This window comes from Cephus cinctus, unplaced genomic scaffold (genome assembly GCF_000341935.2).
Source record: "Cephus cinctus unplaced genomic scaffold, Ccin1 Ccin1_scaffold3086, whole genome shotgun sequence".
NCBI classification, from domain to species: domain Eukaryota; kingdom Metazoa; phylum Arthropoda; class Insecta; order Hymenoptera; family Cephidae; genus Cephus; species Cephus cinctus.
The window spans coordinates 7,024-20,475 of record NW_014334458.1 but is presented as its reverse complement, the minus strand read 5'-3'; the positions used below and the strand labels follow the sequence as shown (position 1 = coordinate 20,475).

At 44.4% G+C, this 13,452-nt stretch overlaps 1 protein-coding gene across 3 annotated transcripts in view; it reads left to right on the top strand.

Moving 5' to 3' along the window:
* Positions 1-359: 359 nt before the first annotated feature.
* The window catches only part of LOC107274441, a 16,064-nt gene continuing 2,971 nt past the window's right edge, over positions 360-13,452 (top strand). The window contains exons 1-3 of one of the 3 annotated variants that reach the window (XM_025091697.1): positions 3,581-4,433; positions 7,990-8,102; positions 12,675-12,961. In XM_025091697.1, the coding sequence (XP_024947465.1) occupies positions 12,794-12,961 (168 nt within the window). In that variant the 5' untranslated portion in view covers positions 3,581-4,433; positions 7,990-8,102; positions 12,675-12,793. Of the gene's footprint in view, positions 576-3,573; positions 4,436-7,989; positions 8,103-12,674; positions 12,962-13,452 lie in introns of those variants that run through there. The other 2 variants (XM_015753592.2, XM_015753591.2) reach the window with 2 other exon arrangements.

Here is a 13,452-nt window from a genome sequence, read left to right as displayed (position 1 = left end):
TGGTCTATTCACACTAGATTCGTGATGTTATATACGGATTTGATTTTTGATCTTTATATTTTTTTTTTGTATCACTTTACAGGCGTCTTTACACGCAACGAAGCTAATGTTGTGTTTACATGGACAAACGTGCGTATAACATGCGGTTACGTACGCGATATCAGAAACGCAACGCGTGGCGTCTTTCCGGGCGTTCCTCTTTCAGTCTCAGCGTAAGTGAAGTTCCGAGAAAAATTGTCGGCACGCATCATCGGTAAGCGCCGCCACTTCACAGTGTATAAGTCATGGCAAAGACATCATATGATTGGCTGTGAGGCCGCAGGACGCCCACAACGTGCACGGTTATATAGTACTCTTGTGCCATGCGGGGTTCATTCATAGTTCCACTCTAGTCTAGTCATTCATTAATCCGATACGGTGAGAGTGTCCTTATACTAGTCGGAGTGGAGTGTCTGACGGGAGACCCAATAACGTCCGACTGACCTGATTCCTGTGGCGTGTAATTTATATTTTGCAAGTTCATCGAAAAACAAGAGTATCCAAATTGGATTATAATCGACGGAGAATGCGAATAGGTAAGAAAAAAGTGAAATTCGAAAAATTCGTGAAACCCTAAAAAAATTTGAGCAATACTTTTTTTTGGACAAAATTTTTAACCAATCAACAAATTTACTTTCTACAGACTTTCCTTATCTTAAATTAAGCCAGGGGTAACATAGGTCAAAGGTTAATCTCGATCATTGAACCTCGATCATTTTCAAACCCTGACAAGTTGATCTATATCAAAAGTGGTGGCAGGAAATTTTTTTTAAGGATCTGTCACGAAAGTAAATAATCCTGATGAGTCTCAATTTTCTTTTTCTCGTAATGTATACACTGACGCAATATCATTTCCTCTGCAGCCATTGCACTCTTATCTCCCAACGTGCCAGATAAATAGCTGCACTTGGACTCGATTGCAGAATCGTATAAGCTCGTGTACAGATAAATAAAATGGTTATCTACTTTTTCCAATTTTCTCGTCTCAACAAAGAATACTTATCGTTCAACGCTCGCCGGCCCTGACTTGATCCCGTATCAAATTAATCTCAATTATTATTCCATCCGGTTTTGCTCCACTTTATACATAACAAATCAAAAATATTATTGTAGAAAAAATTTTATTTCTCACCCTCGCTACCCTTTGATCTCTGTCGATCGAGATCGGATTACACGTGCAACGGATCAAACGATACACAATCGCAACACGCATGTAGGTACGTGCCCAGACGGGAATGTGATTAAACAAAATTCATCGGCACTCATTGGTCGGTACTTGGCTATCAGGCATGAATCATTATGACGGCGCCTATAGTGTGCCAATACATACATATCAGACTACCGGTATCAATATTATCGCGATATTGATTATTGTTGATAGTGATGCAATACCTAATGTTATTCGTCATCATTAAACAAAGATCGGTTATAGAGGGTCCTTGCGGAGAATAACTTTGTAACCCGATAAGATTGAGATATATTGTGAGAATTATTCTTACGTCATCCGCATCTATTCTGTGTTGTTAATTTAAAAACAAAAGTGAATCAACTCCGTATGCTAAATCACAGACCGTACAAGTACGTATATCTACTAGATCCTTTGAATCTTTTTGAACGTAGGGTTAGCCGAGCGTGACGGAAAAAATTGTTCAGTTTCCCGAAGGAGATGAGTCGTTGGGAAAAACTTCGTAATTGTCCTGTATAAAGTTATCCTATTGGTGCATACCTGACTGATGGAATGAATTAACGTTACGTAACAAGGTCATTGTAAAGGGGGAAAGCCCAGAGTGTATTTTTAATCACGTTAAATCTTATCGACAATGCACATGATCATATGGGTATACAACCCGTCATGGTTGCTCGCTCAAGATTCGGTGATGGTTCCTAAAATTAATCGAAAGCATCGATATATTGATAATCGTAATCGGGAAATTCAACATAAGGAATACGTAATCAGGATGTTCATTGATGAAATCAACACGACAGTAATTTCGTTATGGTTATTAAATTTATAGAAGTGTAATCGATAATCAGTGGTGGAATTAATAATTTATTGAATATCAAGAGTGGAAATGAATTAATTACGTGGAAGACTTTAATTGACCTAGTGCTTTTTGGCAAGTACGGCAAAACTGTCGTTGCGAAGACCAAAGGTCAGTTTGGGCTGCCGTTCGCGCTGATCGTCATTAAATTAAATTTTATAGGCTTTTGGTACATAGAGGTCCATTTGGCAATTATTTAATTTGTGACGTATTATAATGTTATAATTTAATCCCGAAATAGGTAAATTAGTAGACGTGTGTGCCAACGTCTTTTTGAGACGATTAAGCTAGTTTTTGCATAAGTCGATCAACATTTTCGCCAATGATACCAACTTGCAGATTAGATGCTTATAGTATAGATAGTTGACTGCCGGTACGTATTTATGTTTAGGTATACGTAATACGTTACTAATTGCACAAATCCCCTGGATAGATTTCTACATGCCTTTGGTTGTCTTTGGCCATTGGCGTTAATTAATCATGACGCTGGAATTATCAACTCTGAGTAAGCCATGTCTTCTTGTGACATCAACATTGCCGACGGATTATTGGCCTCCTATCAGACGTTTTATCACAGGCTGTTATCAGTGACGTCGACGACATTAAAAAAAAATGCTCTCACTCCTACGTACGCCATCTTCTCTCTAGTGATCTATAAACTGTCCTTGTTCACTCAGATGGCGTAATTTCGCGTAACGCAGCTCGATCAAACAACGGGTACTCTTATCTTGTGATAAGAAGATTTTTTATTTCGGTTACTGATCTAGGATGGATTTTCTTAGTTTGAAGGTTAAGATAGCAAATGACTATGTTAAAACATACAAAAGCTAATGTACCCTGGATAGTTGATTAAATTTGAGATCGACGTTCAGTGTTAATTAGTTTCAAATATTCCTAGTTCGATCTACAGTCGATTATCTATACCGTGACTGTATCACGTCATAGTGACGAAATTTCGAATCTACTGTCATCAAGATAACAATTCTATTCTGACGTCACAAACTCCTTTCTACGTCTATATCGGCTGTCACCGTATTTTTCACAATAGCCCTAATTTCCCCGAAACTCTCCGAAGAAAAAGCATTTTTCCGTTCACGACACTCTAGCACTATGACGCTATCGGTTTAATACAAAAAAAAAATACGGGAGTAAGAGGACAGGGAAAAAAAATTAGTACTCCTAACGATACTCAAGGACCAGTTGCAATTAATAACCTAGCATATTTACACTATCCGAACAAGGTTTATTTATCCCTAGCGGCTCCATATTCGTGAAAACAAATAAAGCTCCAGTCTTTTGCCATCGGCCAATTTTCTTCGATTTTCCAAGCAAATGAGATTGCAGCGCCGCCATCAGGCATCCGAGTGTCGCGTATCCTTTGAGTCTTCGAATCCACGAGGCACAGGTAAATAAGTACCTAGGCATAGTCATGCAACACAACAGACGCGTCAGTTAATGATAGGTGTAATGAAATCGCGTGGCCCGGAGGGTCCAGTGTGTGTATGTCCCCCCCTCTATCTAACGTACGAGGGTGTACGCCGAGTGGGGGGAGGGGCAGTGATTCCCGAGAGAAAGAGGTGGTATTCGAAGCGGCGAGTGAGCGACAGAGCGACTGAGCGACAGAGCGACAGAGCTAGTCGAGCGAACCAGCGAGTGAGTAGTGAGTCTACCAAGTGAGTAACTGGGAGTCGTGCGAGACCCTCTCAGTCACCACGAGATCGGCAAGCCGAATGGTCAACCGCGTTTGGTCGGGCTCAAAAGAACTCTTCCGCACTCGTACGTACGTGGCGTTTCGAATGTCACTGGGTAAACGGGGACACGACGACATATTTTCGATTGAAAATACGAATTGTCGTTTGGCCGTCGGGAAGACTGACAGTGGGAAGTTCAACAGTACCGGTAGCAGGTATAAAGCCAGTAGATGCCCTTACGAGACGCGGAATAACATAGTATTGTTCGCGGTATGGATTCGACACCGGATACGATTCCGTTGTGCGGAAATTTTTAGAAGATACGAAAATGTTCGAAACGTGACTGTTGCACGGTGTGTTTATACGGAGCACCCACACGTGATTACGATATAACGGAGTGACGTTTGTCGTAGCTCTGGGTCTTTTTCTTTTTTTTTTTTTTCGTTTTCTCAATAATTTTCATACAGTCGACCAAGACTTTTGTTCGGTAATAAATCCAAAAGTATACTGTGAGTTTAAACGCATTGTGCGAGAGTGGATGCGATTACGTGAGGCATTTTCGTCGCTGGGAGAAGCCGAAGACTCTCCTACAGGAGGAAGAGGAAGAGATGATCTTCGAGCTGCTGGTGGCTGGAGCGTTCGCCCTCGCCACACTAAGGCGGTGTGTGTACATTGCTGAATTCTATTTTATATAATAATATAATTTAATTATTTAACGACATAGCTAACAGCGGCTTATTTATATCGCGATTCTACGTCGGTTTATATAGTGTTTTGTTTTATTGAGGAAATTCGAGGGATTTTCACAGCCGTATTTGTTCTACTAATGACAGAGATTTAATGGAGGATAAGTCAATTATATTAACGGTGGGATATCAGACTGGTTTTAGACTCGGCACTGCTGCACCGATAGGAAGACGTGTGTGTGACAGTTTCTTTATCGGTACGGTCTCTGGCTTTATCTCATTTTGAAAAGTTGTTATTGCCGTGTAATTAAATCACTGGGACGACCGCACGTTTATAAGAGAAAATGATTTGTTGGCTTATCCGAATTTAACACGCAGCTCGTTCGGCTGTTTGATCAATCGCGACGAACCGGATGGCAATTAAGCGTCTTCGCAATAAGATTCTCGAAGGGCACGCGTCGGTGAGTTCCTTATCGGTTGATAAGGGACGAGCCGACAATTACTGCGGAACAATGCAAAACGTTTATCAAGCTCTTTGGAATCGCGATAAAGTCATCATACTCTAAAAATATACGACTTGAGCGAGGCTTGTCTTTCTTACCAGTTATCGATCGGAAGTGCGAATTAATATCCGAAGACAATTTTTCGTATCGACAAATAAATTGACAGCGGTAAAGTTGTTTTGCAACGAGAAAAAACAAAGTAAGTAAATAAAACGTAGTAAAGTATATCACGTGGACTGTAGAACGAGATATTTTGACGTATTAATTATGTATAGATTATTTTCAAAATTCGATATCCCTTATCAGTACCGCTCTTGTGTTTATATCACGGTCAGTATTTACAATTAGAATGACGAACAATGACAGTCTTTCACAAAAGTCTTAATGACTGGGAAAGTGTTAGTGTTCGGTAATATCCCAGGTCCCGTCAATCAGCAATCCCTTTTTTTTATATAGAAATCGGTAAACGAGTGACTAAGCGATAACTGAGTCAGTGCGCGGGCCTCTAGGTGCCCTGTGTGTTTATTTGGCTTCAGTCTCGGAACTGGCTGCTAAGTAGACAGCGCTTTGCTTACATCGGCAGAGACCGCGCGATCCTGATATATCAGTTTTATTATAAATTCAGGATATTTTTCTTACCGCATAATGTCGGACACTGACTGGGATCGCAGGTCCTTCGAAAACCTCCAGCGAGAGAGGCACGGGTGCCCATAAGTAAGAAAAAGAAAATTGACTGCGAACGGTAATCGAGTCACGGACTCGCGAGTCATCCGACTCAGAGGCTCGTGACGCGACGAACTCACGAGGCAAAATTTAGAATCGAATAATTACCTAAAACAACTGGAGAGCTCGAAGGGCCCGTGGGCACGGGATACTCTCGTAGGTATAGTTGACTCCGAGTTGTTGGTCCCAGGTACACAAGGTCTGTTTGCTTGGGGACCATCGGGGACCCTTTTTTTTCTCTTCGTGGCGAGTCACAACACTAGTAAAGTTACAAAGCGAAGGCAAACAGATCCGGAGACGGGCTTTAACCAGTTTATCAAACAACCGTGCGAGCTCGAGGTGCCGCACGATGACTCCGGGAAGGTGGACAGGCCTGTCAGGAAAGGTGTACTACCTTAAGGTCCCACCTTCGTAATTCTCATAGAGGATTCGTTCGACGTTCTCTGAGAATGATCCTTTAGCCAATACACTTGGTACTACCTTATATTTCTTACCTTGACTTTTTTTCACTTCCTTCTCTCTCACTCTTCCACGTACGGCCTTTTCACTCGGCGCCGTGACAAAAGCTCCAAGAAATAAGTATTCTGCCTCGAGCTCCACAAGGGTGATGGCGGAAAGGTACCAGCGAGGGAGGAGTCAAACAGCTAAGGCAAACCTTCTCTTTGCTGTGGGTCCGACTTGCCGACAAGTCTCGCGGAACGAAGCTGCTGCCGCAAACCACTGTGCTGGAACGGGCGCTCCTTCGAAAGTCCAGCCTTTACAAGTTTCTGCAGGACCAAGAAAGAGAGAGCCCTGACCGATTTAGAGTGCTTGCGCGATTTTAATAACGGGGCTCTGTTGGTTTCGGATGAGAAAGAGAAAAATATTTAAAATTCACGAAAAATCATAAACTCGTGTCTAACGTGAGTTACGCGAGAATCCCGGCAGATCGACGTGGTAAGGCTTTCACGAGAAAATCAGGTATGGGAAAGTTCTTAGGAGTTCCTCGGGTGCCGCGTAAACTACAATTGATTAGTGGACAGGCTATGGGCATTATCGCTGAAGCGTGTCAAAGGTTACTGCATCGTGATCGGTTGAACCCGAGCAAGTCTTGAAGGTATCGTCTTACGGGTGACATTGGATGCCAAGTTCAATTTTCACTGGGAAGGTTTCTAAGGTCCGGGATGGTTGCACCATAATTTTGCGTTGCATCCACACGAGCTGGCAGTGGTCTGCCGATGAAATATAATTATAGAGAAATAATGAAAAGCGGTAGAAGAAATTTAGAGAAATAAAAGGAAATTAAACGTTTATAACGCCGTGGTCGGGAGGCTGTGGTTTCGGGTTCAGCTGAGGTCACTCGGTCAATACGATCTTACTACGTGTATCACTGGGTACCATGAAACGAAAATATTATCCTACCGCCCAGAAATGCATACGAGTGACAGATGACGCATCCAAACGGTCCATTGCGACATTCTCCTATAAGACGTAGAAGGTAATGCATCCAGTGTAATCCAGGGGCCCTACGAAGCCACGGTCCCCATAAGCGTCTAGTTGTCGTCACGATCGTAAAGATTAAGCCCACGAGATCGTTAATTCAAGCCCGGTCCACTGTCGTTAAACAAAAAGTAACGCTCATTGATACGCGTAATCGTAACGATGACACGCGAACGAGTAGCTTTTTTTAATTTTTTTCATTCTTCTACTTTTACTTGTACGCGTTTTCCCAGGGCGGATTTCCGACGATTTAGAAATCTTTTTTCATTGCAGACCCCACTTATTAGCTTTGTTATTGATTTTCAAAGCATTAGGCAATTTCGTATTGAAATCGCGTCACTGTGAATCAGGCATAATGTACCTTCTATTCCCGGCGATGAAACTAAGGTGAACGTGCATTGACAAAGTTTGCTTGTACCCTCGCACAAGGTACACAAAGTACAGTCGACAAGGCACGGGGCAGTATATAGGCGAGTACACATATACAGGATAGTAACCGAGCGAACGCCGAGGCCGCGGGTTACTTTTTGTGCCAATTTGTTAATCGTGCTTACTTACGTACTTACTCCCTGAGCGAAGTCTCGGGCCTTCGAGCAAACCGGGCTCGAGATAAATTCAGTTTCATATATTCCTGTCTGGTTCTGACGGGTTCCACTGGCTACCGGCTGGCTGGCTGTTTGCCGATCTCAACTACTCGACGATACGACAGTTTGAGGATCGCCTTAACTCCTCGTTTCCCATGGCTATATTCTGATAGAGAGACACGTCTCGGAGTAATTCAAATTATTTATTTTTCATCTGTCGCTCGCCCGCTTTACTTCATCAGGACCTCAGCCGTCTCTGGCTTAGGCTGAATTCACACGGTGCCAACCTCCCTTCCTCGTCTGGGTTTGTCGCGAGGACTCCGAGGGTTCACCGCGCGAGGAGTCCAAGTAGAAAGTGAGTTAATGTTTAAATTACACGGCCCGTAGTGACTTGAGCTTTACGAGTTCCTCGGTTCTCCATGCGTCGTTCCACCACCTACCAGTGCAATTATAGCGCCCGAGGTAAAGGCAGGTACCCATATTTCCACGTAGTACTTTTCGTCTGCCCACATACCACCAGCACGGCATTATGGTATCCACTGTGCATTCATTCCGCGTCGCCAAAAGATTATGCTCCGGCTGTGGAACCACGTATCGTCACAACTACGGATAGTAGAGCCCTTTGTCGTTCTCATTGAGCTGCAAAATTCGCAACGCGTTCGTGTACCATTTCGCACCGGTTTCACCAAGACCAATTTTATCCACGATCTTCCGCCACGAACCGACGACGTCATCCATCCTGCCCGCTGATTGCCGCTTTCTTACCGTGGGGCACGTGCACAATGAGCGATGCGTTCATTCATGGCGATATACGGTCGGGCCACGCGTGTACCTACGCTAATGTAAAACAACAATAGCACCTTTAGCGATGCATAGTCAAAGATACAACGACGAATATACACTAACAAATGATACTGACAATAGTAAACGGGTACCTGTTTACTTTCTATGAAAACCCACCCAGATGCTTCCTGCAAGCTCAGTCACGATCGTTTTCACTCCAGATATAAATCGATCTTTACTTGAGTCGGTTGGTTCTTTTTCTTTTTTCTTTTTCTTCAATTGATTACATTTTTCTTTTAATATCACACGGTATACCACATCACACTTTCAAGGGTCTAGATCCACTCATGGGTGCGCCGACACGCCCATCGATTTGTCTATCCTCCTCCGCTATTGCAGATATAATTATTCCTCTTAGATATCATCGTGATGTATGCTCCTGGCCGCCACTTGTGGTACGGATGCTGTTGCAACGCTCGCTTTCGAGAAATACGTGGCTTTTGAAAAAAGACTTTCTTAGACGCCGTGACGGTAGGCAGAAAGGGCGCTTGAAAAATCATCTACTGCCGCTGGTCTCTTTCACTAGTCGAGACTCATCGTAAACCTAGCATCTGAGTCATTGGTCGCAGTCGTGGAAACTGGGTTGTGGACCAGGAGGATGACTAGAATCTTTGAAATATGATTTTGAAATTTTTTTTTTTATCTCACAAATTCAAGGAAATTGTTCGTATGCCTAATAGAAATGTAAGAAATTTATCTTTTTTTTTGGAATTTTTTTTTTAATTTTTAGAATACCTGTCAGAATTATTAAAATCACTCGTAAGCTGTGCACATACAAAATTTCATTCAAAGACAGCTGTGTGCGACTCGAGTATTTGAACTGGATAATCCTGTGTGTGTATATATATATATATATATATCGTTCGTGGGTGGATTGCCCGGGATCGTGCCTGACCACGGACAACTTTGATTCACTCCGATTGTTCGCCGCCAGGTTCAATGATCGGCTTCCCATTATCGAGTACGATGAAAAGCACTTGAGCTTTTTCAACATATGTCAAGTACTCTCATAGAACCTATGTACATGCAGAGTGTATGAATATCGTACTAAATTACCTTGAGGATGACAATAGGATTTTGATTTCCAAAAATACTTCCTTCGACCATCATTACCCCTTACCCTGTACCGAATTGATGATACAAAACCATGAAAGCTAACTATCGAAAAATCACGGATGCTGTATCAGCAATTGCGAATGGTCCAGCTGGATGGTCAGCATGTTTATTGCTACTCCGCGTCATTACTACGGACTCACGGCACGTTACGAACAATACGAGAATATTGTGAAGCCACAAGTCACCGGCTGTACCACCTGTGGTACTACAGTTTCTGAAGACTCTTTGATGTCTCTTTACGAGAGTCTCTCAAGTGACAATGTCGTAAAGAGACTGGCGCAGTACACGAGTTACTTTATGTCCCGCTACGTCGGCCCGCCCAGTGTCTCTTGATTCACAAAGAAGAAACTTTTTAAAATTCACAGCCACGCAATAGTAGAAATCGTCACGCGGAAATAGGAAACGTCAATGAATCACATAGCGACGTTTTTTTCTGGTTAACTTAAAGAAATTCTGGGTTCTCGTACATCCTATGCGAAAAAATTTAACCGCGAAGCTTCCCCCTTGCTATTGCCGTTCTTCGTTATCCCGGTTCGTATACACAGAATCACTCATAAGTTAGCCCACTCGTGTGATACTGGCTTTCGGTCGGGCCCGTACGTCCGTTTCTTTTTCCCATAATTCTACTTGTCCTTACACACGTGTGCACAGACGTGCAGACTTCTGTCGGCATTTCAACCGCAACAGATAACGTAATGTAACAACCGTTGACATTGAGCGTATGGTAGCCGATCGAACGTGCATTCCTTGCCGGTGCAATGTGGAGAGGTGGACGTCAAGTCCGATCACGGTTGCACCCATACCAGCGGTAAGCTGTCACCTCTGGATATAAACCATGGTTGACGTCAGTATGACATCAGTGATCCATATCTTCGTAATAGAAGGCGATTAGGTGTGCGTGTACGCGTGTGCGCCAGTACGTGATAAGGACGGGCAACGCGATTCCTTCGACCCATGGGGTTGAATTGATTAGAACAACCCCTATGTGCTCTGCACTCAATTCTCCGTGTACCGATATAACCTGAGGATGATGGGGAATGATTTGAGACCTTCTACGGGAGTTTATGGGTGGGGTCCTTCAGGGACTATTCGATGCGCTAGTCTCGCCAGACAAAATGCAAATCTTCCTGCGCCCGCTAATCTGTCTGGCGCATCCGTGACGTCACAGACCATTGGCGTCGACAGCCGCCGATTTTTTTACGCCAATTTCACGAATCTCATCAGGGAACCGGACGATTGGGTTCGGCAGCGTAGAACCGAATTTGGCGTCAATGGACCCGTAGCCGTTTACTCGCCTGAAAATCAACGACTCTCCTGATACAATGGATATGACTTTTTGGGACAAGTCCTCGTCATCCGCCAATGGCAGAGAAGTAAGAATCCGGTAATTGCGCCGGATCCTGTCTGGTGGATCCCATGCGTTTCTTCACGGAGGAGAAAGCTCTTTACGCCTCTGCACCGTTCTTGGGGTCCGTGCGGGCATTAACGTGGCAAACCACACATAACGTTTCTCTTCCTATGAGGTTTCGCGACGTTCACTAATGCGACTCTTGGTGCGACCTCTAACGCCGTCCGTGAATCCTCCTCAAGCGTTGTAGCTACAGTGTCTCAGGAACACGACACCACTGTCAGGTTTTAAGATAGCCCAGAAGAAGGTCCCAGGAGTGTATATACACTTTACGCGCATTTACGGGCTTTTATCGTGCCGAACGGGTCTCGGTCGGGGCAGACCCGGGTCTCACACTACCGCGTATCCCTGATGATTTTGCGCTCGCTCGGCTGGCCCCTAAGCGCTCTCTGCCCGCTAATCACCACGCAATCACCGCTCCTGGTGGCCGAGCACGGACTCTTTCCCAGAAAGTTGCGCCGCCCCGGGCATCTACTCCACTGCAAAACCAACAATCTTCGTCCTTACCGGTAGGTAAAAAAGGGCAGGAACTCTCTCGACATCCAAGACTGAAATATCTGGCGCGGCTTCGATCGCTTCACGAACGCTCCGGGATCGGACGCGATGGACCACGAGGGGGAAGTCTCACACCCACGGCGTAACAATCCGTCGAGACGTACTGGCTTCCCGTATTAAGCGCGATCCCATAAAGTTATGGGGAACGCTTTCTAAGCCGATAAAGGTCCCCACGCCCACGTGGGAAACCGGTAAGCGCTCGGCGAAACGTACAGGACCGATAGGAGCCTACGGAGGCGATAAACTTCGAGATCACTTTCTCGCTCTACACGAACGGAAGTTGCCGATTCCATAGGCGATATGGTTACACCGTGCAGACTTCGATATCGATGACCCTTTTACTTTAAATTCAGACCAAAAAATCTAACTTATAAATAACATTTAGCAGATCGCTTCATGTGTGCTTAGCGAATGCATAATGTACTTTTATTACCTCACTGGCGGATGTACGATGAGTCTTACGGTATAATTAACGTTATCGAACACAGACTGAATTACACTTGACAATGTCAACTCACATTCCATTCGGACCCACTGCAGTCTTTAACATCCTTAAGATCCATGCGTGACTTCGATAGAGGAATCGAGTCGGCCGCCTGCCGCGACAAAGAAATAAGACGGATATTGTTACGGGACCAAAAATCCTTAAGCCTACGCCACGGCTTGATCTCTAACGAGGAACCGCCGAAGGAGGCCATAAGCTAGGACGCTTAATTGCACAATAAATCCTGATTCTCCGATTTGCAACCTATTTCCTATTGCGGGGGCAGAGTTAGGCTCTTGTAAAATTGACGCGTAGGTGCACCGTGCAGTGTAGGTACCTCAGTATGTAGCTTATGTGGATGCACAGCTGACTGGGACAGTCCGACGAGAGATCAAAGTCCCTAGGAGTTTAGTTATAATAATAATAAATTTTTTTTTTAATTTTACCACCAACAGTCAAAATTTTTCTCGATATCCTCTTTGATCCTTGCTAACGTATTTCTTTGTCTTTTGTGATTACAGATTCACTGGCACAGACGGCTACTCTCACGAGCCTAGCGTTCTTCCTAAGTTCAAGTCTGAGTGCTGTCTCAGGGGCACCGACTTACGGCCTACATACGGCCGACACTGAATCCATTGTCATGGAACCCTGGGTGCAGCCCTGTGGTACGCCTGTTGTCGCTGCCCTCAAAAAGTCACCCCAGAGACACAGCGTCCATCGTGCCCTCAAGAGAGTACGCACTCAATTGAGGGGTGCGTACAATCACTTCCAGAAGGATCTCAAAGAAGTTCACGACGTGTACTCCGAGGTAGGGATACTTATCGTAGCGATTTAGTAGGGATTGACGTAATACGACGCAATCGTGCTTGGCTGTACCGTAAGCATTCGCGTAGCTGTGTGCATGCATGCTTGGTACCTGGCAACAATGTCAGTTGCAGCATCCGGACTCGTTACAGCGTCCGGTTTTAATATAAGGTGTCCATAGAGTTCACGATAAGGGATCGTGTTTATATAACAAGGCGCACCACGCTTGCGAAGCCGGTGTAACTAGATGACAGTTGTTATTGTTTTGTCTACTCCAAGTCCAAGCCAGCGAGCCCCGTGTGGTCCGGACCCAGGAGCCGACGCCATCTTTTGCTTATACCTTTTTATCATTCCTGAGTTTATGGAGCTGCTCGCGGGCGCGGCACTGGCCTGTGACAGTATCTGATTTCTAGCGTTCGCCATCGATAAATTTCAAAGATTCTTGTACATCTTCTTGATCGCGTCATTAAATATTATTAGATCATTCCGGTGGGC